Source organism: Amblyomma maculatum, chromosome 1 (assembly GCF_055883805.1).
Source record: "Amblyomma maculatum isolate TAMU_Amacu chromosome 1, ASM5588380v1, whole genome shotgun sequence".
NCBI classification, from domain to species: Eukaryota; Metazoa; Arthropoda; class Arachnida; order Ixodida; family Ixodidae; genus Amblyomma; species Amblyomma maculatum.
Genome location: NC_139344.1, coordinates 258,018,215 through 258,043,253, shown reverse-complemented (window position 1 = coordinate 258,043,253; position 25,039 = coordinate 258,018,215). Strand labels below are relative to the sequence as shown.

The window sequence follows — 25,039 nt, the reverse complement described above, 5'->3', positions numbered from 1 at the left end:
GTTAAGCAGGAGGGTGCTCCAGTTGGTTACCCTGCCTTGAGGAAAAGGGAAAATAGGATGTAAAAGGAAGAGGAGGATGGAGTGAGGACACCAGGTAAGGATATGTGCTGTACAGAGTCAATCTGTGGTGCAAACACTAGGCTCTCAGGAGTTGAAACAGTGCCTTGTATGTCTTGAGGGTTGCCAATGGCTCAAGGATTTTACTCCCCGGCTGCCTCTAAGTCTCTCATTCAAGTTGGCGATAACTTCAGTCACTGATGAGCTTATTAATTTACTTGGTTAATTAGGAGTTTAGCTACAATCATCCTCACAATTTATGTGCACCTGGTCTCATAACATGTGGGAAAAGTAACTTTTATGTACTGCTCTTTGTTTGTCTGAGACAAATCTTAAAAAATTCATTTTGAAGAGCCTGTAATGTATAACAGATTCACAGTGTATATTTGTTTCCTTCTTTTTTGCAGGAGAACATAGGCACCTCACATTATATTTGCTTGAATTCACACTCTATTGCAGAACATATTACCTGTATGGGGAGGCTCTCCAATGGCAGAACTTTGGATGTCTGGACACTCTTCTTTTCTGGGATCACTGTGAGTCTCGCTTCAGGGGCTTGCTCTTCAGTTTGAATTTCTTCAACAACAAGTGTTTCTTTCCTTATGTCAGCCAAGTCTTTCACCAGGGTCTCTTCCTTTATTGATGGTGCCTCGAAAAACGTTGTAGTCTCTTCAATGTCTACACAAGATTTAACGTCTCCAATGTTTCTTGATTCTGGTAACAGTGGTATTGCTGCGTCTAGTTGAAATTCTGCAACTTGCTCTTGGACCTCAACGGCATCGCGTGAAACTTCTCTGAACTCGACTGTTAAGTGTGTCTCTTCTGGTCCAGAAACATCAAATTGGGCAGCCATTTCTTCAACTGTAGTGACTTCTCTGGGAATTTCAACACGAGATAGTGATGCTACAGATTCTTTTTCACTCTGTGCCAAAAATTCAGCGGCTACTTCGTGCACTTCATGCATCCCTCTTGTTAGCTCTACATCACTTTGCTCAGCTTTAATGCCTTCAGGTATGTCCTCATGGAATTCTGTTGCCTGCTCTTCATGCTGCGGGAAATTCCTCGTTGCTTCAGTTATTTTGAATGTAAGACTCCTGAGTGGAGCATCTTCTGATTTGAACTGTGCAGGAAGCTCTTCCAAAATTGTAGAAAATTCTCTTGATTCTTCAACAAATGTTATGTTTCCTTTTTTCTCTGCTGTTTTTTCAGTTACAAGCTCTTCACTAGAAATACTTGGTACTACTTCTGTCACATCAACTTGATGTTGTGGTAAAAGAAGCAAAGTCTTGCTTGCTTCCTTGTATATAACATCATCAGTGGCAAACTCTGGAACCATTTCTTCTTTGCCCTCGTCCCTAATTGCAAAAGATTGTTCTTCTAAGATGCCCAGTGTCTTCTGGTATATATCTCTTGGAAATGGCTTTAACTCCTCTGTAGTGAAGAGGCTTCCAGCTTCGCATACTTCAAGTGACTGCTGAGGCTCAAGAACCTCTTTGGCTTTTTGCCTCTTTTTTGGTGTTTTAGCAAGGAACTCTGATGCGTATTGTTCAGTTGTGGTTTCTTCAACTACAAGGGACTTCTCTTCTATTATTACACTTTCTGATGCCTCACGTGTTATTTGTTGAGGTGCTTCTACAGCCTCTGGCACCTCAGAAGTGAAGGCTTCCTCAATAGTGACTGCCTGACTCTCAGTTAATGCGGTCTGTGGCTTTTCTTCCTTCGGTTTCTTATCAATATCTAAGCTGTCAGCATTTAACTCGCTACTGATTTCTTCAATTACAATTGGACGACTAGCAACAATACTCATTTGTGCACTAGAGGCTTCTGGAAGTTTCGAGACAACAAATTCCTCAGACACGTGCACTTGCATAATTTCAGTCTCGCAAACCTCTGTAGCATCTGTAGTAATATCAAGTGGCTTTTTCAAAGTTTTAATTTCTTCAATAACTGTTATGTCCTCAGCCTCTTCTTGTTCTCCTGGTTTCTTTTTTTTTGGCCGTGCCTTTGACTCTATATCAAATATTTCTTCAGTCTCTTCTGTGACTAAAACTTCCGTTTCTTCAGGCGTCTTTTTCTTTTTTGTTTTCTTTGGCTTTCTTGCTTTCACTATATCAGTTGTTTCTGTTTCTTCAATAGTCTCCTCAACCTCTGTAATTTCCTTCGGCCTCTCAAAAGCTTCAGTGAAAATGTCAGTTCGTTGCACAGTTTTAACCTCTGTTATATCCGGTATTTCAACAGCCTCAGTGGTAATTAACCGTGGAAATTCCTCCTCCAGGACAGTTATTTCTTCAATCACTGGTTTTTCTTCCTTGGGCCTGGCTTTCGTTGCAAGGTCTATTATTTGCTCGCTCTCTTCCACAACTGGGACTTCCTCCTCTTCAGGTTTCGCTTTCTTCTTAGGCTTCTTTGGCTTTGGAACTTTAGCCAGTTCAATTGTTTCTCTTTCTTCCACCACCTCTTCTGTTGTGTATTCGACCTGCGTGACTTCTTTGGGTCTTTCCAGTGCTTCGGTGGTGATATCTCTTCGCTCAATAGTCTTAACATCAACTATGTCCGGTATTTCTGTTGCTTCGGTAGTAATTTCCCTTGGACCTTCTTCCTTTTTCAGGATTATGATTTCTTCAACCTCAGGCTTTTCTTCTGGCTTTTCCTTCTTGGGCCTGGCTTTGGTTGCGAGGTCTATTATTTGCTCACTCTCTTCCACAACTGGGACTTCCTCCTGTTCAGGTTTCACTTTCTTCTTTGGTTTCTTTGGCTTTGGAACTTTAGCCAGTTCAATTGTTTCTCTTTCTTCAACCACGTCTTCTGTTGTGTATTCGACCTGCGTGACTTCTTTGGGTCTTTCCAGTGCTTCGGTGGTGATATCTCTTCGCTCAATAGTCTTAACATCAACTATGTCTGGTGTTTCTGTTGCTTCGGTAGTAATTTCCCTTGGACCTTCTTCCGTTTTCAGGATTATGATTTCTTCAACCTCAGGCTTTTCTTCTGGCTTTTCCTTCTTGGGCCTGGCTTTGGTTTCGAGGTCTATTATTTGCTCGCTCTCTTCCACAACTGGGACTTCCTCCTCTTCTGGTTTCACTTTCTTCTTTGGTTTCTTTGGCTTTGGAACTTTAGCCAGTTCAATTGTTTCTCTTTCTTCAACAACCTCTTCTGTTGTGTATTCGACCTGCGTGACTTCTTTGGGTCTTTCCAGTGCTTCGGTGGTGATATCTCTTCGCTCAGTAGTTTTAACATCAACGATGTCCGGTATTTCTGTTGCTTCGGTAGTAATTTCCCTTGGGCCTTCTTCCTTCTTCAAGATTATGATTTCTTCAACCTCAGGCTTTTCTTCTGGCTTTTCCTCCTTGGGCCTGGCTTTGGTTGTGAAGTCTATTATTTGCTCGCTCTCTTCCACAACTGGGACTTCCTCCTCTTCAGGTTTCACTTTCTTCTTTGGTTTCTTTGGCTTTGGAACTTTAGCCAGTTCAATTGTTTCTCTTTCTTCAACCACCTCTTCTGTTGTGTATTCGACCTGCGTGACTTCTTTGGGTCTTTCCTGTGCTTCAGTGGTGATATCTCTTCGCTCAATAGTTTTAACATCAACTATGTCTGGTATTTCTGTTGCTTCGGTAGTAATTTCCCTTGGACCTTCCGTTTTCAGGATTATGATTTTTTCAACCTCAGGCTTTTCTTCTGGCTTTTCCTTTTTGGGCCTGGCTTTGGTTGCAAGGTCTATTATTTGCTCGCTCTCTTCCACAACTGGGACTTCCTCCTCTTCAGGTTTCACTTTCTTCTTTGGCTTTTTTGGCTTTGGAACTTTAGCCAATTCAATTGTTTCTCTTTCTTCAACCACCTCTTCTGTTGTGTATTCGACCTGCGTGACTTCTTTGGGTTTCTGCAGTGCTTCGGTGGTGATATCTCTTCGCTCAATAGTTTTAACATCAACTATGTCTGGTATTTCTGTTGCTTCGGTAGTAATTTCCCTTGGGCCTTCTTCCTTCTTTAAGATTATGATTTCTTCAACCTCAGGCTTTTCTTCTGGCTTTTCCTCCTTGGGCCTGGCTTTGGTTGTGAAGTCTATTATTTGCTCGCTCTCTTCCACAACAGGGACTTCCTCCTCTTCAGGTTTCACTTTCTTCTTTGGCTTCTTTGGCTTTGGAACTTTAGCCAATTCAATTGTTTCTCTTTCTTCAACCACCTCTTCTGTTGTGTATTCGACCTGCGTGACTTCTTTGGGTCTTTCCAGTGCTTCGATAGTGATATCTCTCTGCTCAATAGTCTTAACATCAACTATGTCTGGTATTTCTGTTGCTTCGGTAGTAATTTCTCTTGGACCTTCTTCTTTCTTCAGGATTATGATTTCTTCAACTTCAGGCTTTTCTTCTGGCTTTTCCTTCTTGGGCCTGGCTTTGGTTGTGAAGTCTATTATTTGCTCGCTTTCTTCCACAACTGGGACTTCTTCATCTTCAAGTTTCACTTTCTTTTTTGGTTTCTTTGGCTTTGGAACTTTAGCCAGTTCAATTGTTTCTCTTTCTTCAACCACCTCTTCTGTTGTGTATTCGACCTGCGTGACTTCTTTGGGTCTCTCCAGTGCTTCGGTCGTGATATCTCTTCGCTCAATAGTTTTAACATCAACTATGTCCGGTATTTCTGTTGCTTCGGTAGTAATTTCCCTTGGGCCTTCTTCCTTCTTCAAGATTATGATTTCTTCAACCTCAGGCTTTTCTTCTGGCTTTTCCTCCTTGGGCCTGGCTTTGGTTGTGAAGTCAATTATTTGCTCGCTCTCTTCCACAACTGGGACTTCCTCCTGTTCAGGTTTCACTTTCTTCTTTGGCTTCTTTGGCTTTGGAACTTTAGCCAATTCAATTGTTTCTCTTTCTTCAACCACCTCTTCTGTTGTGTATTCGACCTGCGTGACTTCTTTGGGTCTCTCCAGTGCTTCGGTCGTGATATCTCTTCGCTCAATAGTCTTAACATCAACTATGTCTGGTATTTCTGTTGCTTCGGTAGTAATTTCTCTTGGACCTTCTTCTTTCTTCAGGATTATGATTTCTTCAACTTCAGGCTTTTCTTCTGGCTTTTCCTTCTTGGGCCTGGCTTTGGTTGTGAAGTCTATTATTTGCTCGCTTTCTTCCACAACTGGGACTTCTTCATCTTCAAGTTTCACTTTCTTTTTTGGTTTCTTTGGCTTTGGAACTTTAGCCAGTTCAATTGTTTCTCTTTCTTCAACCACCTCTTCTGTTGTGTATTCGACCTGCGTGACTTCTTTGGGTCTCTCCAGTGCTTCGGTCGTGATATCTCTTCGCTCAATAGTTTTAACATCAACTATGTCCGGTATTTCTGTTGCTTCGGTAGTAATTTCCCTTGGGCCTTCTTCCTTCTTCAAGATTATGATTTCTTCAACCTCAGGCTTTTCTTCTGGCTTTTCCTCCTTGGGCCTGGCTTTGGTTGTGAAGTCAATTATTTGCTCGCTCTCTTCCACAACTGGGACTTCCTCCTGTTCAGGTTTCACTTTCTTCTTTGGCTTCTTTGGCTTTGGAACTTTAGCCAATTCAATTGTTTCTCTTTCTTCAACCACCTCTTCTGTTGTGTATTCGACCTGCGTGACTTCTTTGGGTCTCTCCAGTGCTTCGGTCGTGATATCTCTTCGCTCAATAGTCTTAACATCAACTATGTCTGGTATTTCTGTTGCTTCGGTAGTAATTTCTCTTGGACCTTCTTCTTTCTTCAGGATAATGATTTCTTCAACTTCAGGCTTTTCTTCTGGCTTTTCCTTCTTGGGCCTGGCTTTGGTTGTGAAGTCTATTATTTGCTCGCTTTCTTCCACAACTGGGACTTCGTCATCTTCAAGTTTCACTTTCTTTTTTGGTTTCTTTGGCTTTGGAACTTTAGCCAGTTCAATTGTTTCTCTTTCTTCAACCACCTCTTCTGTTGTGTATTCGACCTGCGTGACTTCTTTGGGTCTCTCCAGTGCTTCGGTCGTGATATCTCTTCGCTCAATAGTTTTAACATCAACTATGTCCGGTATTTCTGTTGCTTTGGTAGTAATTTCCCTTGGGCCTTCTTCCTTCTTCAAGATTATGATTTCTTCAACCTCAGGCTTTTCTTCTGGCTTTTCCTCCTTGGGCCTGGCTTTGGTTGTGAAGTCTATTATTTGCTCGCTCTCTTCCACAACTGGGACTTCCTCCTGTTCAGGTTTCACTTTCTTCTTTGGCTTCTTTGGCTTTGGAACTTTAGCCAATTCAATTGTTTCTCTTTCTTCAACCACCTCTTCTGTTGTGTATTCGACCTGCGTGACTTCTTTGGGTCTCTCCAGTGCTTCGGTCGTAATATCTCTTCGCTCAATAGTCTTAACATCAACTATGTCTGGTATTTCTGTTGCTTCGGTAGTAATTTCCCTTGGGCCTTCTTCCTTCTTCAAGATTATGATTTCTTCAACCTCAGGCTTTTCTTCTGGCTTTTCCTCCTTGGGCCTGGCTTTGGTTGTGAAGTCTATTATTTGCTCGCTCTCTTCCACAACTGGGACTTCCTCCTCTTCAGGTTTCACTTTCTTCTTTGGTTTCTTTGGCTTTTGAACTTTAGCTAATTCAATTGTTTCTCTTTCTTCAACCACCTCTTCTGTTGTGTATTCGACTTGCGTGACTTCTTTTGGTCTCTCCAATGCTTCGGTGGTGATCTCTCTTCGCTCAATAGTCTTAACATCAACTATGTCTGGTATTTCTGTTGCTTCAGTAGTAATTTCCCTTGGGCCTTCTTCCTTCAAGATTATGATTTCTTCAACCTCAGGCTTTTCTTCTGGCTTTTCCTCCTTGGGCCTGGCTTTGGTGGTGAAATCTATTATTTGCTCGCTCTCTTCCACAACTGGGACTTTCTCCTCTTCAGGTTTCACTTTCTTCTTTGGTTTCTTTGGCTTTTGAACTTTAGCCAATTCAATTGTTTCTCTTTCTTCAACCACCTCTTCTGTTGTGTATTCGACTTGCGTGACTTCTTTTGGTCTCTCCAATGCTTCGGTGGTGATCTCTCTTCGCTCAATAGTCTTAACATCAACTATGTCTGGTATTTCTGTTGCTTCAGTAGTAATTTCCCTTGGCCATTCTTCCTTCTTCAAGATTATGATTTCTTCAACCTCAGGCTTTTCTTCTGGCTTTTCCTCTTTGGGCCTGGCTTTGGTTGTGAAGTCTATTATTTGCTTGCTTTCTTCCACAACTGGGATTTCCTCCTCGTCAGGTTTCACTTTCTTCTTTGGTTTCTTTGGCTTTGAAACTTTAGCCAATTCAATTGTTTCTCTTTCTTCAATCACCTCTTCTGTTGTGTATTCTACTTGCGTGACTTCTTTGGGTTTCTCCAGTGCTTCGGTGGTGATATCTCTGCGCTCAGTAGTCATAACATCAACTATGTCTGGTATTTCTGTTGCTTCAGTAGTAATTTCTCTTGGACCTTCTTCCTTCTTTAGGATTGTAATTTCTTCAACCTCAGGCTTTTCTTCTGGCTTTTTCTTTTTGGGCCTGGATTTGGTTGCAAGATCTATTATTTGCTTGCTCTCTTCCACAACTGGTACTTCCTCCTCTTCAGGTTTCACTTTCTTCTTTGGTTTCTTTGGCTTTGGAACTTTAGCCAATTCAATTGTTTCTTTTTCTTCAACCACCTCTTCTGTTGTGTATTTGACCTGCGTGACTTCTTTGGGTCTCTCCATTGCTTCGGTCGTGATATCTCTTCGCTCAGTAGTCTTAATATCAACTATGTCTGGTATTTCTGTTGCTTCGGTAGTAATTTCCCTTGGGCCTTCTTTCTTCTTCAATATTATGATTTCTTCAACCTCAGGCTTTTCTTCTGGCTTTTCCTCCTTGGGCCTGGCTTTAGTTGTGAAGTCTATTATTTGCTCGCTCTCTTCCGCAACTGGGACTTCCTCCTCTTCAGGTTTCACTTTCTTCTTTGGTTTCTTTGGCTTTGGAACTTTAGCCAATTCAATTGTTTCTATTTCTTCAACCACCTCTTCTGTTGTGTATTTTACCTGCGTGACTTCTTTGGGTCTCTCCAGTGCTTCGGTCGTGATATCTCTTCGCTCAATAGTTTTAACATCAACTATGTCCGGTATTTCTGTTGCTTCGGTAGTAATTTCCCTTGGGCCTTCTTCCTTCTTCAAGATTATGATTTCTTCAACCTCAGGCTTTTCTTCTGGCTTTTCCTCCTTGGGCCTGGCTTTGGTTGTGAAGTCTATTATTTGCTCACTCTCTTCCACAACTGGGACTTCCTCCTCTTCAGGTTTCACTTTCTTCTTTGGCTTCTTTGGCTTTGGAATTTTAGCCAATTCAATTGTTTCTTTTTCTTCAGCCACTTGTTCAGTTGTGTATTCGACCTGAGCAATTTCTTTTGGCCTCTCCAGTGCTTCAGTTGTGATCTCTCTTCGCTCCGTAGTCTTAACATCTACTATATCTGGTATTTCAGTTGCTTCGGTAGTAATTTCTCTTGGACCTTCTTCCCTCTTCAGGATTGTAATTTCTTCAACCTCAGGCTTTTCTTCTGGCTTTTTCTCCTTGGGCCTGGCTTTGGTTGTGAAGTCTATTATTTGCTCGCTCTCTTCCACAACCGGGATATCCTCCTCTTCAGGTTTCACTTTCTTCTTTGGTTTCTTTGGCTTTGGAACTTTAGCCAATTCAATTGTTTCTCTTTCTTCAGCTATCTCTTCTGTTGTGTATTCGACTTGCGTGACTTCTTTTGGTCTCTCCAGCGCTTCGGTGGTGATATCTCTTCGCTCGATAGTCTTAACATCAACTATGTCGGGTATTTCTGTTGCTTCAGTAGTAATTTCTCGTAGACCTTCTTTCTTCTTCAGGATTGTAATTTTTTCAATCCCAGGCTTGTCTTCTGGCTTTTCTTCCTTGGTCCTGCCTTTGGTTGTGAGGTCTACTATTTGCTCACTCTCTTCCACAACTGGGACTTCCTCCTCTTCAGGTTTCACTTTCTTCTTTGGCTTCTTTGGCTTTGGAATTTTAGCCAATTCAATTGTTTCTTTTTCTTCAGCCACCTGTTCAGTTGTGTATTCGACCTGCGCAATTTCTTTTGGCCTCTCCAGTGCTTCAGTTGTGATATCTTTTCGCTCTGTAATCATAACATCAACTATATCTGGTATTTCTGTTGCTTCGGTAGTAATTTCTCTTGGACCTTCTTCCTTCTTCAGGATTGTAATTTCTTCAACCTCCGGCTTTTCTTCTGGCTTTTCTTTCTTGGGCCTGCCTTTGGTTGTGAGGTCTACTATTTGCTCACTCTCTTCCACAACTGGGATTTCCTCTTCTTCAGGTTTCACTTTCTTCTTTGGTTTCTTTGGCTTTGGAACTTTAGCCAATTCAATTGTTTCTCTTTCTTCAACCACCTCTTCTGTTGTGTATTCAACCTGCGTGACTTCTTTCGGTCTTTCCAGTGCTTCAGTGGTGATCTCTCTTCGCTCAATAGTCTTAACATCAACTATGTCCGGCGTTTCTGTTGCTTCGGTAGTAATTTCCCTTGGACCTTCTTCCTTCCTCAGAATTGTAATTTCTTCAACCTCAGGCTTTTCTTCTGGCTTTTCCTCCTTGGGTCTGGCTTTGGTTGCGAGGTCTATTATTTGCTTGCTTTCTTCCACAACTGGGACTTCCTCCTCTTCAGGTTTCACTTTCCTCTTTGGCTTCTTTGGCTTTGGAACTTTAGCCAGTTCAATTGTTTCTTTTTCTTCAACCACCTGTTCAGTTGTGTATTCGACCTGCGCAATTTCTTTTGGCCTCTCCAGCGCTTCGGTGGTGATATCTCTTCGCTCAGTAGTCTTAACATCAACTATGTCTGGTATTTCTGTTGCTTCAGTAGTAATTTCTCTTGGACCTTCTTCCTTCCTCAGAATTGTAATTTCTTCAACCTCAGGCTTTTCTTCTGGCTTTTCCTCCTTGGGCCTGGCTTTGGTTGTGAAGTCTATTATTTGCTCGCTCTCTTCTACAACAGGGACTTCCTCCTCTTCAGGTTTCACTTTCTTCTTTGGCTTCTTTGGCTTTGGAACTTTAGCCAATTCAATTGTTTCTCTTTCTTCAACCACCTCTTCTGTTGTGTATTCGACCTGCGTGACTTCTTTGGGTCTTTCCAGTGCTTCGATAGTGATATCTCTCTGCTCAATAGTCTTAACATCAACTATGTCTGGTATTTCTGTTGCTTCTGTAGTAATTTCTCTTGGACCTTCTTCCTTCTTCAGAGTCGTGATTTCTTCAACCAGAGGCTTTTCTTTTGGCTTTTCCTTCTTGGGCCTGGCTTTGGTTGCGAGGTCTAGTTCCTGCTCTGTCTCCTCCACAACTGGGATTTCTTTCTCTTCGGGTTTCACTTTTTTCTTTGGCTTTGGAAGCTTAGCCAGTTCAATCGTTTCTCTTTCTTCAACCACATGTTCAGTTGTGTATTCAACCTGCGTGACTTCTTTGGGTCTTTCCAGTGCTTCGGTGGTGATATCTCTTCGCTGAGCAGTCTTGACACTAATTATGCCTGGCATTTCTGTTGCTTCGCTAGTAATTTCTCTTGGACTTTCTTTTTTCTGTAGGACAGTGATATCTTGTTGGGGTTTCCTTTCTTTTGGTCGTCTCATTGTTTCTATGACAAAACCTTGCTCTTCCTTCTCATCACTGGGCTGTTCTGTTTGTTCTTTAGGTTTAAGTTTCAGCTGAGGCTGAAATATTTCTTTAGTTTCTTTTGTGGGTAAAATTTCTTGTGGCTTTTCCTTCTCTCCTGGCATCTTTGGTTTTGGCACTTTGAAAACTTTAATAGATTCTTTTTGTTCTTGTACTTTTTCTGTCATAGGTTTTTTATCAGATGGTTTTTCTTGCTTAGGCCGTGTTTGAAATTTCAAGTCAGTAGGCTCTGTTGTCTCATCGGTGATTAATACATCTTCGGTTGGTTTTGATTTTTCATCTGGTTGTTTTAGTTTTTGTGGCTTAAAAATTTCCATGGTTTCGGTTGCTTCAAAGTGTTCAGCATCTTTGTGGTCTGGTTGCTGTGGTTGGATTGTTCTTCGTTTTGTTAGCTTTTGGAATTCAGGCTCCTCGGCAGTTTCTGGAATGTCTTTTTTGCGGAATTTTTCTGTTGGTTTTAACGTCTTTGTTAAAAACTCTGGTGTCTCAACAATATCGTCAGGTTTGACCTCTGGGATCTTCCTTTTAGGTTGTTTGTCTCGAGACACTTCATGTTTTAAAGGCTTGTCACGTTGTTCTGGGGCTTCCTTTGTAGCAGGATGTATTAACTCTTCATCAGGCATCGGTAGTGTTTCATATTGAGTTACGTCTGAAATGTCAACCTTTTCTTCTTGTATCACCTGCTGGTGCCGTGGTATTGGCTTTAGTACCTTCTTCAAAAATTCTGGGATCGGTTCTTCAGGTTCCAGCTGTTCTTTTGGAGCTTGATAGGTTGAAAACTCTGCTGTTTCGAACTTGTGCTGTTTGACAACTGGGACCTTCCTTTTGGGTTGTCTGTCTTGAAGCTCCTCGCTTTTTACTGGCTCGTCACGTTCTTGGAGGGCTTCCTTTGTAACCAGATGTGGTGTCTCTTCATCAGGCCTTAACTGTATTTCATATTGAGTCACCTCCGGAATGTCAACCTTCTCTTCTTGTATTACCTGCTGGTATCGAGGTATTGGCTTTAGCACCTTCTTTAAAAATTCGGGAATTTGTTCTTCAGGTTCCGGTTCTTTTGTAACTTGCTTTATTTCTTTAATTTCGTGTTGAGTAATTTCTTCTCTAACATACTTCTTTTTCACAGACAGTTCTTCTTGAACTAACAATTTTGTGGCTTCAACTTGTGCATAAGCTTCGACAGTTTCCATCATTGGTAGTCTCTCAACAATAGATTCTTCAGGCATCTTTGTTTCCTTAGCGGCTTTAATACGCAATTTCTCATCACGAAGGGGTCTTAAGAAAACACTGTCTTCAGTTGAAACTGGCAGTTCAAAACCTGTTCGTTCTAGTGTCTCTTTGGCCTTGTCTTCTTTCAGTTCTGAAAGAAAGAAAGTGATTATGCTTTTCTTGCATTTACAATATTTATGACCATATTCAGGGATCATAACGTCAAGTAACATACTGTGAGTAAACTCTGCTCGTTATCATTGTTTTTCCTCATCAGCTTTGCTTCATTTTCTGTCATGAAGGGTTACTGTTTTCTTGTGTTTGCAAGTTTTTATGAGCAGGGATCATAAACTCAAGTAGCATAGCATGTTTTCATGCTTTTCCTTCATCAGATTTGCTTCATTTAGTGAAACCTCTTTAATTCGAACCTCAGGGGACCGGGAAAAGTTCGAATTATCTGACGTTCACATTATCGAATAGCCTTAAAAAACTAATAAGAACCATTTGCTTTATGGCAAATTTACCATATATTTACTCGTGTTATGAACCCACTCACATAATGAGCCCACCTCCCACTTTTCTACAGAGAATGTGAAAAATTGTCCTCCGGCCATTTTGAGCTATCGCAGTCTACACAACATTTCTTGGAAGCACACCAAGATGCTGTGCTGCACAGCGGTAACATCATGGAGCATTTATCTTTGACATCAGCTCTGGCGGTGGGGGCGAACTTGGTGTGTACCAGCGGCCTAATTGACAGGAGTGCCGACGATGACCAGAATGCCGGCGGTGGCTTGCTCAGCCCAGTTGCGCAAGCTTGGTTTTCAGTATGTTCACTTTCACACACCACGATTGGGCGGGCGCCGTCCGTTGTTATAAAATGATTGGAATGCGTGATTGCAGCAAATGCTTCTTGAAGCGAGGGATGCTAAAATCCAGCGTCATGGTTGCGGCTGACCGCATGCTTTCATTGATAGAATGGTTGAAAGGATGGGCGGCTCTCGCACACACACAGTATCTTTTGTTCCCACGTAGTGAACCCTCCCCCCAAACTGACCAATTTTTAAAAAAAAAAGTGGGTTCATTACTTGAGTAAATCGCTTACAGCGCCATGCAGTCATACTCAGACACGGCTTAACCGGTGCAAGACCGGTAGAGCATGCCTGTCTAATGCCATATCCCTACATGGCCATTGGGACTGCACCGAAAAGATTGCTTATCTGCATTTCTGTATTAACAGCGGTCAAATAAAAGAGCATTTAGTTGCAAGTGTCTGAATGTTGTGTGGAATAGACAGCAAGTAGCTACCCCCTTAGGTCGCCGTCGGCTGCTGGACTGGTTATGGTGCCAGTTAGGCTGCACCCACTATTCTATGCTTTTACCTAATTTTGGAGGTGCACAGCCTCATAACTATGCCGTGCTATCCAGGGGCGTTTCTTCGGCCACGTGCTGAACGCCAGGCTAGCCAGACGGCATAGATGCCAACACATTTTGAATTATCTGTGGCGAAACCAATTTGGCTTTTTTGAATGCAGACCTCTATGGAACTTGGCCGGACCGAGTAGTGTAGTTCAAATTATCCTAAAGTTCTAATTATCGAAGTTCAACTCAACAAGCTTTCAGCTGCACATCCACATTTGTTCATTTTGTAATTCTCAGTCTAGGTCAGGGTGGCCAAGCATGCATAGAAGAAAGCTGATGCATGCATTGAGTTTGAGCCTGATGAGTCTGAACAGCCATTATGTATAGCTGCATCCTCACTTCAGCTGAATCGAAACACTACTCAATACAGCAGATTGCTGCCTGGAGAATAAAGCTCCCACCGACACACTGGTGGCTTAGAGCGCAAGAACTTGCATTGCAATGAAGCCCTGCGTTGGCTATGCTAGTGCAATGTGACGGCGCAGTGTAGAGCAGATGAGGCCCCATGCGTGTCGTCTGCTGCAACATTCTGTCGTGCTAGCCCATTGGAATGCAAAGGGCCCTTTTTCCTGAAACCTCTTTCTCGAAGACTTTGATGATATCCTCATTTAACCGGCCTTGCAACAAGTAGACATTGTCATGGAAAAAGACAAGAAAGATGAATTGACGAACTGCAAAGCAGGTAAAGGGAACTACTACAAAGAAACGTACAGTACATTTTGTGCGCTGGCAGAGGCTAACTTCGGGGACAAGCCCGCTTCTGGTGGCTTCACTTTAGGATGCCTGATGCAGCATCCAACTCTTAGTGGAGATCAGCACCCCTGACCAGTACTGATAGAAGCAGCATGGCTTCATCCGTGCCCGCGATAAGGTGAGCATCCAAACCACCATGATCAAAACTGCAAGATTGGTCAGCTTCACGGTGCGCGTGTGCTTCCACTGATAGAGTGCACCGAGAAGCACTTTTTCTGCTGCTTCACTTTTGGTGCACCAGTACAGATGGATGGAATATATGGGTGTCATATTTTAAATACGGTGGTGGCAGTTGCCATCATGCTCGACATATTTTTGCTTGTATTTAAAGTTTGGACACTTAATTTGTCAGTTTTTCTGCTAAACTTTTTATTCCTACTGGCCACTGTTATCTCTAAACCCTAGTGGCTCAGGGAAAGTGCCTATGCCCGCACAGCAGCCAGATGGATACTGCAACCTTCGAGTATCAGATGTTTAATTGTTTATACGAATTTACCATATGCTGCACATGTGTCATCTTCTTCGTTAAATTTCTTTTTGGAGCTGGGTGTTCTAAGACATCCGATCTAGCTTCGAGGAATAGGGCACTGCCTCTTGAATTATCAAAGAAAGATTCCTTCCTGGTCTGCCTTTTCTAATTTCGATATAGTTCTACACTTAGGTTCTTTTTAATTAAATTAATCCAGTTTTTACCTTCTGTGTTGTTTACCTGTTTATTGCTCTCGAGGTATCAGCGTACCTACCCCTTCCCCTGTATTCTTCATTATAGCTATGTTGTACCTTTCTCAGACATAGTCATCAATAAATGTAGAGCTTCTAGGTCCCTGAGGTATATCTCGCATAGGGCACACACACCAACATCATCCTTTAACTGCTGTTCTATTTCTAACTATTTCACTCTCTTTCTACCCCCTTGCATGTTTATGTAAATGATCCTGATGTTGATTTTTTTTGTAGTTTTCTTTCTGCACCTCCACTTGACCATATAGTCGGGCTCAGCCTCTATTGTTACGCTTTCTACTCCTTCATTTCCATTTACTCCTGCCCCCAAAGCCCCTGCTGCCCCCTAAAGAAGTTATTGCCCAGCTCGCCAGGCTTCATCCGATCCCTACTTCCACCCTTCCATTAAAATTGATGCCATCTTATTGAAAACAAGTCAGAGCTAAGGCCAAAGCCTGCCTTACATATTTCCCTGTTTATTTCTGTTACTCTTCGAAGCCTTTCTCCAGGCTTAACTTCCTCATCTCCTGATTAATTGTCAACATGTCCTCTTCAACCTTTCCGTTCCATCCTAGCACCTTCGGCACAGTGCACACCATAGTCTAAACTGCTATCACCTTTATATCATCAACTTCCTGAGCTAACCATTCCACCACTTGTGTGACATGAGGACGCTATTCAGTCTCGTTGTGTCCATTACCAGATTGCGCGCTGCGGAATTTTTTGACAGCCTTTTCTTGGTCTCCTTCAGTACCACAATCATTGTACTCCCTGAGATAGTTCCAACTGATACTTACTTATCACCATTTAATTGTTCGATTATAGCTCGAAAGCACCTATTCATGTTCGAGTCACTGGCAATAAGCACCTGGCACTATCTCCCTCTCTCTATCCTAACTTCCAGTTTCTGCTTTCTGTTATCCTCGACTGTGTGCTGATTTCTGAAAATCACTTTGTTTCGTACTTCTCCACTGACTCCCAACTTCCTAGATGCTACCTGTGGCTCACTTTCCTGGTCCAACCCTGCATGACATACTTTGTCTTCACTGCCCATGCCAGTGCCACCCCATCCACATGGCTCACACTGGAGTCTGCCGTTGTTGTCTCTGATGCCGGCGTTGCCAATTTCTTTTCTTCCATTTCAACAAGCTGCCCCTGTAGTTTTCTATTTTCTGTCTTTTTTATGTCTAGCTGCCTTTCCAGCTAGGCCATCCACATGCAATGCTAGTGCAGCATTTCCTTGGTCAACTCTATCAAGGCATGTACTCAATATGCAACATATGCACAAAAATCTGTGCCTTATGCCTCGTCTACCTATTTGAACCATGTTTCCTTCAAATTTACCATCCCCTCACACCCCTTGCATTTAAGCTTTCGGTTGCACGGCTTAAAACCACTCGATTATTGCTACCACAAAATGCTCAGAATATGTGCAGACTCAAAAAAAAAAGAAAGAAAGCAAACACATTTTCAAATACATTCTGCCTACTGCAAATGCCGATCACTTAAAAAAGGAATAACTAAATACATGTCTAAAACACCTAATGCACTAATGAAATACTAGTTAACTCACTAGTGAGTGCCTAGAACTTTAGTTGCCAGTTTAATGGAATAACCAGGCTGCTAGGACAATGAATTAAATTTGGCTATTTAGCCTGTGCCTAACCTAACTAGCCTAAATCTAAATACAAAATATTAAAGGAAAGAACTGATCTATTTGACACTGGCTCGTAGCTCCCGCAGTCTTAACAGAGTAAGGGTTCAGGCTAGTGGGTCTACTTAATGTTCTATAGCACAACGAGAAGAGGAGCTAGGGACAATGCACGAGCACTTCCACTAACTAAATGCTTTGTTTGGTGCTCACAGAATTTATAGAGAATTAACGCGATGAAAGACTAAAATGGTGACATAGCGTGAAGTTTGACAGCATACGTTGTAAACGAACAAAAACATAAAAAAAAAAAAACTTAAAAAGCTATGAATACATTTCACCAATTCGCACAGTGCCCTGTGGCCTAGAATGTGATATTTTTTTTTACAGTGACCCTGAAGGGCTACTGACACAGTTTTCAGGCGGGGCTTTTTCGATTGCTGTTGCCTTAGTAATTTTTCTTGTTATTTTATCTGCATTTATTCCTATCACCCGGCATTCCTCAAAACTCGACTTGCAGTTGTGAACACGGCAGTGCCACACCGAATGACTGGACCCCACCACTCCCCGATTTCCTTGTTGTGCTTGCCGAAGTGCTCATTTGGGTGTTTATTACAAGTAAGCGCTTGTATCTTGCCCTCCTTTTCTTGTTGTGGTGTGTAACTTGCAGTTGCCTGTCTGTTCCCATTTGTCGCGTGCAATATCAAGAGTGCTAAAACATGCGTCCGCACAGCATAGTTGTTCTTACTGTCTCTGCATCTGTTCCATTTAAGGAACACGAATGGTTTTGTTGGCTCATTACGAAAACAAACTTCTTGGTTTAACTTGCCGTATTTTGCGGCCTACTTTATTGTCCAGCAGCGGTTAGAAAATAACTTATTCTTGAATACCTCTCCAGGCTCTGGAGAGTAGAGAGCTGCAATGCTGTGCAGTAGAAAGTTGATTACGGGCATGGCGTCTTCGCTGCTGGAATAGCTGCCACCAGGAAAGTGTCAGGTTCATTGTGACATGCGTTTCTCTCTACAGCGGCTTGCTGAAATTTATGCATTTGTGCGTTGCATACAGAATGGCTCCCTTGTAACTGGAGATTCACTTTGGAGTAAATGGAGGAGCCTTTCTAATTTCATGCCTTTCTGAGCTTTGAGATCTGGTGAAGGTCGGATAACAAGCCCAACGTTCATGTCCATGGTATGGCAAGTACAGCCCATGATTTTGTGTTGCGGCTTATTCTTGCCATAGGCTTGGGAAGGAGAGGTGGGCGACTGGGGGCTATGGCCAAGAGTGGATCTCTCATATATTTAAAGTCGGCTTCACCTCAATGCCACTTGCCATTGAAACTATAAACTACAGTGAAAGCTCTTTAATTCGAACTACACTACTTGGTCCAGCTAAGCTCTATAGAGGTCTATGTACGAAAAAGCCCATTGGTTCGAACACGACTCGGTTCCGTTACGGATAATTCGAACTACACACCGCTACGTGTTGGCTGCCTGGCTATTCTAGCTCGTTTTAGCCTAGAGCATAGCACATGACCGAAGAAACGCCTCTGTGATACGGCGGCATATTTACAGGTTTCACACATCCAAAACGGGAACAGAAGATGAAGCCAGGTAAAACCATAGAGAGAGGGTAAAACCATAGAAGAGTGGATGACCGGCGCGGCAGCCGCCAGTCCAGGAAGGCAGGGGTTGGCGGCGGCGGCTACCTGCTCTCTCTTCCACACAACCTCCGAAACTTGCAACTAAATATTCATTAATTAAAAAATGCTGGTAAGTATTTCTGTCGACGCGGTCCCAGCCAATTCCCCTGAAAGGCTATGACATCGGACGTACACTACAGATCTTCAAATCAAAAACCAAATCATTAGGCGCATTTTCTTTTTTCTTTTTTTGCTACAGTTGTCTGTCCTTCCACCCATCAGCCATCAATGAAAGCACGTGGTCAGCCGTGGTCATGACAGCATCTTTTAGGATTGGTCGCTTCAAAAGGCGTTTGCTGCTAGCATGCGTTCCAGTGACTGTGTGGCAGTGGACGGTGCCCACCCCAATCCTGGCACGATAAAACGAACATACTGAAAACAAGGCAGAGCACTAGCACTCTGCCCAGTCTTCCGCCCCCTCCCACTAGAGCTAACGTCAAAAGGTAAACATACCGTTATGTTATCGCTGTGCAGCATGTTGGCTCACTGCTAAGAAATAATAATAATGTTTATTTTCGCCACTTGATACACATGAGCGAAAAGAGGTGGCTGGAGTAAAAGCTGCGTTCTCCGCAGCTTGATGACGCTCCAGCCACCTTTACATCAGCAGCAGTAACAAGGTGAAAACTACTTGCTCAAAAATGCTTTTTCTATCCAACAGGCCCTTTCTAAGCATGAGACAAACAAAAAGGTTGCATTGTAATAGACATAAGGAGCACAGGTAACATAATCTTGGAAAAGAACTAAAAGCAATGGGATTGTTCCACGAAGAGATTGCTAATGTGTCTATGTGGCATTGCAAGAACATCTATGCACTGGAAGTTAATATCATTCAAAAGGGATGGTAGTGAGTACTTTATCCTTTCAACATCTAATATGGTACGTGAAAAAGGAACAAACCATGGTGGCTGGTACCTAAAAGCGTAAGTTTTTGTCATGATTTTAAGGTTTGCTAGATTTAAAACTATTTTTGATCTTCCTTGCACTGTTTTATAGGCACACAGTAATTTGTATGAGTAAACATTTTCCTCTAATATGATCCTGTGTTTTGAGAAAAGCGGTAGTGCATGTTCAAACAGAGACGTATTCTCTATAGCGCAGGCGGCTTTCTTTTGTAGTACAAGCTTGTTAATATTTGATATCGAAGTATTTGTCTAAACTAAAGAGCAGTTGTAAATTTGAGAATTGAAAAGCGCATTGTAACTAAGTTTCTTAGTATTAACAAGAAGTATTCGGCGGCTTTTGGTTCAAGATACTTACAACCCAGCTAAGTTTCGATGAAATTCTTTTAATATTCTCGTTCCACGAAAAATGTTCAGTCAAAACTACTACTAATGTTTTCATATGTTTTACTGTTTTTATGCAATAGAGATCTAAGCAAAAGTAATCAGGAGATGCAATTGGCATTCCTGGTTGCGTTGTGGGCAGCGACGGCGATGGTGTGATAAGGAGGGACGCACTAATAATGCCTTTTCTTCCTTTTTTTTTTCAAATTCTCAGTGCCAAAAGTTTGTGCATGTGTGTGTGTTTGTGGAGCGGGGGAGGTGGGTTTATTATGCGGTGGGATAGTTACGCGAGTAAATACGGCTTATTTACCGTAGTGCAAATTTGTCAGTTTTTTTGGAGGTATTCGATAATTCGAACTTTTTTCCTGGTCCCATGAAGTTAGAAATAATTAGCTTTTATTGTATATCCGTATTTTGTGTGCTTTACGCAGCATATTATGTTCACATTGGTTCTCTACGCAGCACTGTATACACAAGTGAAACAGCAGTGAGCAGTGTTGGCACTTTACCCTTGCTTTACTGATGGCCAGTGACGCCATGCAACTTGGGACAGCTGACCTAACAAATTGTGAAATCTGAAACTGCGCCGCCTTTCCCCTATCAGGAGCAGCTTTATACCTACATGGTTTTTCCGGCGGTTTTAACCCCCTTCCACTCCCCCCCCCCCCCCCTTGCTGGTCCTCACGCTCCCTCCCTCTCTCTGCCTCAAGGGAAATGAAAGCAAACTTTAGCTACACAATGGTAAGGGTGCAGGGTGGCTGGTGGTCCATGACTGCTAAAGTTAACCTGCCGTCGGTTTCCCTCATTAAAGTAGACTATAATACTATACTGTAACAGGTGTGATCGTTTTCTTTTGTTTAGTTTTTCCTTGTGTAAATAAGTTTCAGTTGGAAGTCGACACTTATGTCTCCACTTGTCCCAGCGTGTCGGTATTGCACAGTAGTACTTTAGTTGGTTTGCACCCCGGAGTACCCGGAGTCCAGTTTGATCTCTTGAAATTCAATGCTGGAGAGAGCATGTGAAAAGAAGACAGGGGGCGCTGCTCTGCTGTATTCAGGGTTGACAGTTGACAGCCATGTGGTGCGGACGCGTGTTCCATCGCTCCTCCGATTGCACGTGGCTACCGGAAACGAACGGACTGGCGACAGCGGGAGCTTCCGAAGCGTCAAATAGATGAGTTCTTTCTTTTATTAACTTTATTTCATTTTCAGCTAGTTAGGTTAGGTGCAGCCTAAAGAATAGATTTTAGCTCTTGGTCCTAGTGGCCTGGTTTTTCGTGCCGGCAGCTAGGTTTTCTTGGCGTTCATTATTTAGCTATCTTGTTTAGATAAATAATTTTTTTCTAGGCTATTGGCATTCGCAGAATTGGTTTTTAACGCGTGTTTGCTAGTCGTTTCTTGTGTCTTTTTTTGGCAATTTGTATATTCTGAGAATTTGTAATAGATATAGTCAGTCGATGAGTGCTTAAGATGTGCAATCAAAAGAAGGTAAAGTGTACTCAGTGTGAGGCGCAGGTTAATCTAAAGGAAACGCGTTTTGACTCTGTAGGTGAAGCGGAAGGCAGCGACTTTTTGTGTCGGTGTTGCATACTGAGTGCTCGTCTGGATAGATCTGATCATGAAAGGGGTAGTTTAGTGTCTCGTGTGGATGATTTAGAAAATGAAGTACGTTTCTTAAGAGCGGGAAATCAGAAACTGCTTGGACAGCTTACTCAAATTAAAAAAAAAGGGGCCGACTTTATCCTTGGAACCAACGAGGACGAACATTCCAATGCGGGCCACGTGGCTGGGGCCAGCACTGGCATAGAAGATATACGCAAAGATATACGGGCTGATCCGAACCGTCAGAGTTATTTAGAAGCAGCTAAGACGCCGGAAAAAAAGGAAGAAGTAAGGCAGTATGCAAATCCCAGAGATAAGGACACAGATAACCGAAAGCAGGAGCCAACAGTTGGGAGAGGGAGAGAGAAGGCCCAGGTGCTTGTCGCCGGAGATTCTAACATGGACAGGTGCAAGCGAGATATCTTGGAACGTGTAAGGGGTGATAAGAGAGTGTTGGTTGGAGCCTTCCCAGGGAGAACAATGAGGGCAGTACTAAAAGAGAGTAAAAATAGGCTGTTGAAGAATTCCGCAGAGCGCAGTATGGTAATAGTAGCCGCGGGGCTAAATGATGTCCTAAATGGTGACGCTGCAGCAGTGGTGGAAAGTTTAGCTAAGGGAGTTGACGAGATCAGGGAGATCGCACAGCAGACGCAGATAGTTGTATGCACAGTACCAGAGGTGCTAGGATTGAACGGAAAGATGGAAAAGGACGTGGTGACAGTTAATCAGGACATAAGAAAGTTAAGCCTGGAGAAGCGTTTCGAAGTGGTTGAGGTAAACAGGGAGGTACATAAAGCAGGTTTTGGTAGGGCTTTTCAGCGAGATGGCATTCATTTTAACAGAAGGGTGGGAGCAGAGATCGGCTGGTGCCTGGCAGGCAGGGCTGTAGCTTTTTTAGGGGGTCTGCGAGGACTCCGTGCACAGAGGTAGTTAGAAGTGAAGCAGAAGAAAGTGTAATAATGGAGGCTGAGCCCCCAAAAATGGCAAAGAGTAGGTCGAGAAAGAAAAGTACAAAAAAGAAATTTAACACTAGGATCAGCTACATAAACATGCAAGGCAGTAGAAAAAGACCGAAATGGCTAGAGATAGAACAGCAGTTGAAGGATGACAAAATAGGTGTGTACGTTCTTTGCGAGACACATCTCAGGGATCTAGAAGATCCGCCGTTTATAGAAGGCTACGTCTAGGAAGGGTGTAACAGAACGAGAACGGAAAAAAAGGGTGGAGGGGTAGGTATGTTGATACACCAGGGAACAAATTGGCAAAGAATTAAATCATCTTGTAAAGAACATATCTGGGTTTCAGGAACAATTGCCGGCATAAGGACATGGCTAGGGGTAGTTTATTTAGGAACAGGACATCAATGCAGGCAAGAAAACAGGGATCTTGTTGAATGTCTCAGTGACGATATAAGCCAGTTTGGAAACGGGGCCAATATTATTCTACTGGGGGACATGAACGGCCACATCGACGATCTGGATGGATACACGGATTGTAACGGCAAGCTAATGCTAGATTTCTGTGAGCGACACGATCTAGTTATAGTAAATAGAGAAACAAAATGTGAAGGCCAAATCACGTGGGAAATCCGCAACAGGCAGACGACCACTGACTATTGTCTAACGTCACAGGAAATTTATGGCAAGGTCACAAAAATGGAAATAGACGAAGAAGGGGAGTGTAGTCTGGGAAGTGATCATAAACGTATTAGTCTGCAGATGGGGCCCTTGATGAAAAGAGAAATGGAACTTAGACAAAACATAAACACAAAATTAAACGACGATCAAATAGCACAGATAGCAGCAGACATAAAGGAAGCAATAGAAAAAAGCCCCATGGAAGACTGGAATTATGAACAGGTAGAACTACTCATAAGGAGGAAAATTCAGGAGGTTAAAGTAGCAAACCGCTGGAATGGAAAGAGGAAGCCACGGAGCTGGTGGAATAAGGAAATCAGGGAAGCTATTGAACAACGACGGGCTGCTTCAAGGGAACACCGAATGGCAAAGAAGGCACAGGTATCTCAGGAGGAAATCGACCAAAAATGGGAATCATATCGACAAAAGAAACTTGAGGTGCAGGCCCTCGTCCAAAGTAAAATAAGACAGTCCACCGATCGCTGGATGGCTGATATACACGATGCCTCTAGAGGCGGAGCAAGAAAATTCTGGAGCCATATAAGCTGGCTAGGGAAGAAGAATCAAAGAAAGCAGGATCGGATTCAAGATAACGAGGGAAATTGTTTAAACGGAGATAACGCAGTGAACTACATTACATCAGTTATAGCCGAGTCATTAAAGAGTGACGATAGGGTAATCTCCGCAAATCAGGAAGCAACACAAGGTAGCAGAATACAACGCAGCTTAGAACTGACCAATCTAAATTGGAAAAAGGCCGAAAAAAATATTCCTAAAAACACATCTACAGGGATAGATGGAATTCTGATCAAGCTGATTAATGAACTCGGTCCAAAAAGTAAGGAAACGTTGTTAAAAGCTCTGGAAACAGTCATAACGAATAAGCGAATTCCGGACAGCTGGCGGCAGAGTAAAATAAATTTGATTTATAAAGGGAAACGAGACAGGATGCACATAAAATCCTACAGGCCGATTACCATAACATCTGTTATGTACAGGTTGGCCATGCAGGCGATGAAATTGAAGGTGCAAGCATGGGTTGAAAGTAACAAGGTACTCGGAGAACTTCAGAACGGCTTTAGAAGTGGTAGGCGCTTAGATGATAGCCTGTTCGTGCTTACTCAATGCATCGAAATATCTAGAGTGGAAAATAGACCTTTGTATTCCTGGACATAAACTGGGCGTACGACAACGTAAGCAGGGAACTCCTGTGGAACATATTAAAAGAAGAAGGTATCGGTTATGAGATAATAGAGTTCCTACAGGAAATATACCGGGATAACAAAGTAGAAATTACGTGGGAAGGGATAAGAAGTACGGAGGATGTCAAAGTATGCAAAGGATTAAGACAAGGCTGTCCTCTATCACCGGTGCTGTTCATGCTTTATATGATAAACCTGGAACGGAGGATACAAGACAGTAACCTAGGTTTTAACCTGTCATATAGATTAGGTGGAAAGGCGGTAGAGCAGCGCCTCCCCGGTTTGATGTATGCAGACGATATTGTGCTGCTAGCTGAGAGTCTGGAAGAATTGCAAACTCTAGTTAAGTATTGCGGAGACGAAGGGGACGCTCTAGGCTTCAGTTTCAGCGTCGTTAAGTCGGGTCTGATGATTTTCAACGGCTCAACTGATCAGGGTCTTAAAATACAAGGCCTTGAAATACCCAGAGTAGAAGAATATAAATATCTTGGGGTATAGGTAAACGAAGGATTGGCATACATTGGAAAGCATGAGCAATCACTTAAGGCCAAAGGGCGAAGGAATGCCGGGATAATGAAGCATAAGGCATTGTGGGGATACAATAGGTATGAGGTTTTGAGGGGTATTTGGAAAGGAATTATGGTGCCCGGACTTACTTTCGGAAGTGCGGTTTTATGCCTAAAATCAGAGGTACAGTCGACATTAGAAAAAAATCAGAGATCCGTTGGACGATTAGCACTAGGTGCCCACGGCAAAACTACAAATGAGGCGGTACAGGGAGATATGGCTGGGCATCTTTCAAAGGACGGGAAGCTCAGAGTAAAATATTATATGAGGAATGCCTGAGGAAATTGGACAGTAACAGATGGGCAGCTAAAGTATTTAAATACCTGTACCTAAAAAGCGTTGACTCACAATGGAGGAAAAGAACTGGGAAACTAACTAGTAAGTATGCTAGTAACAAGGACAGAGAAATAAAGAGCATTAAGCAACAGGTGAAAAACGCAGAAGGTAAAAATTGGATAAATTCGATGGAAAAGAAACAGAGTGTGGAATTATACCGAAAGTGGAAAATGCAGATCAGGAAGGAAGATTTCTTTGATAACTCAAGAGGCAGTGCCCTACTTTTTGAAGCTAGATCAGGGTGCCTTAGAACACGCAGCTACAAAAAGAAATTTAACAATGGAGA

The 25,039-nt window shown here is 42.6% G+C and overlaps 1 protein-coding gene across 1 annotated transcript in view; it reads right to left on the bottom strand.

The window, feature by feature from the left end:
• Positions 1 to 25,039, bottom strand: part of sls (sallimus) — a 208,793-nt gene that overhangs the window by 90,087 nt on the left and 93,667 nt on the right. Inside the window, exon 106 of the mRNA XM_084590954.1 lies at positions 527 to 12,030. Within this exon, the coding sequence (XP_084447080.1) occupies positions 527 to 12,030 (11,504 nt within the window). The remainder of the gene's footprint in view (positions 1 to 526; positions 12,031 to 25,039) is intronic.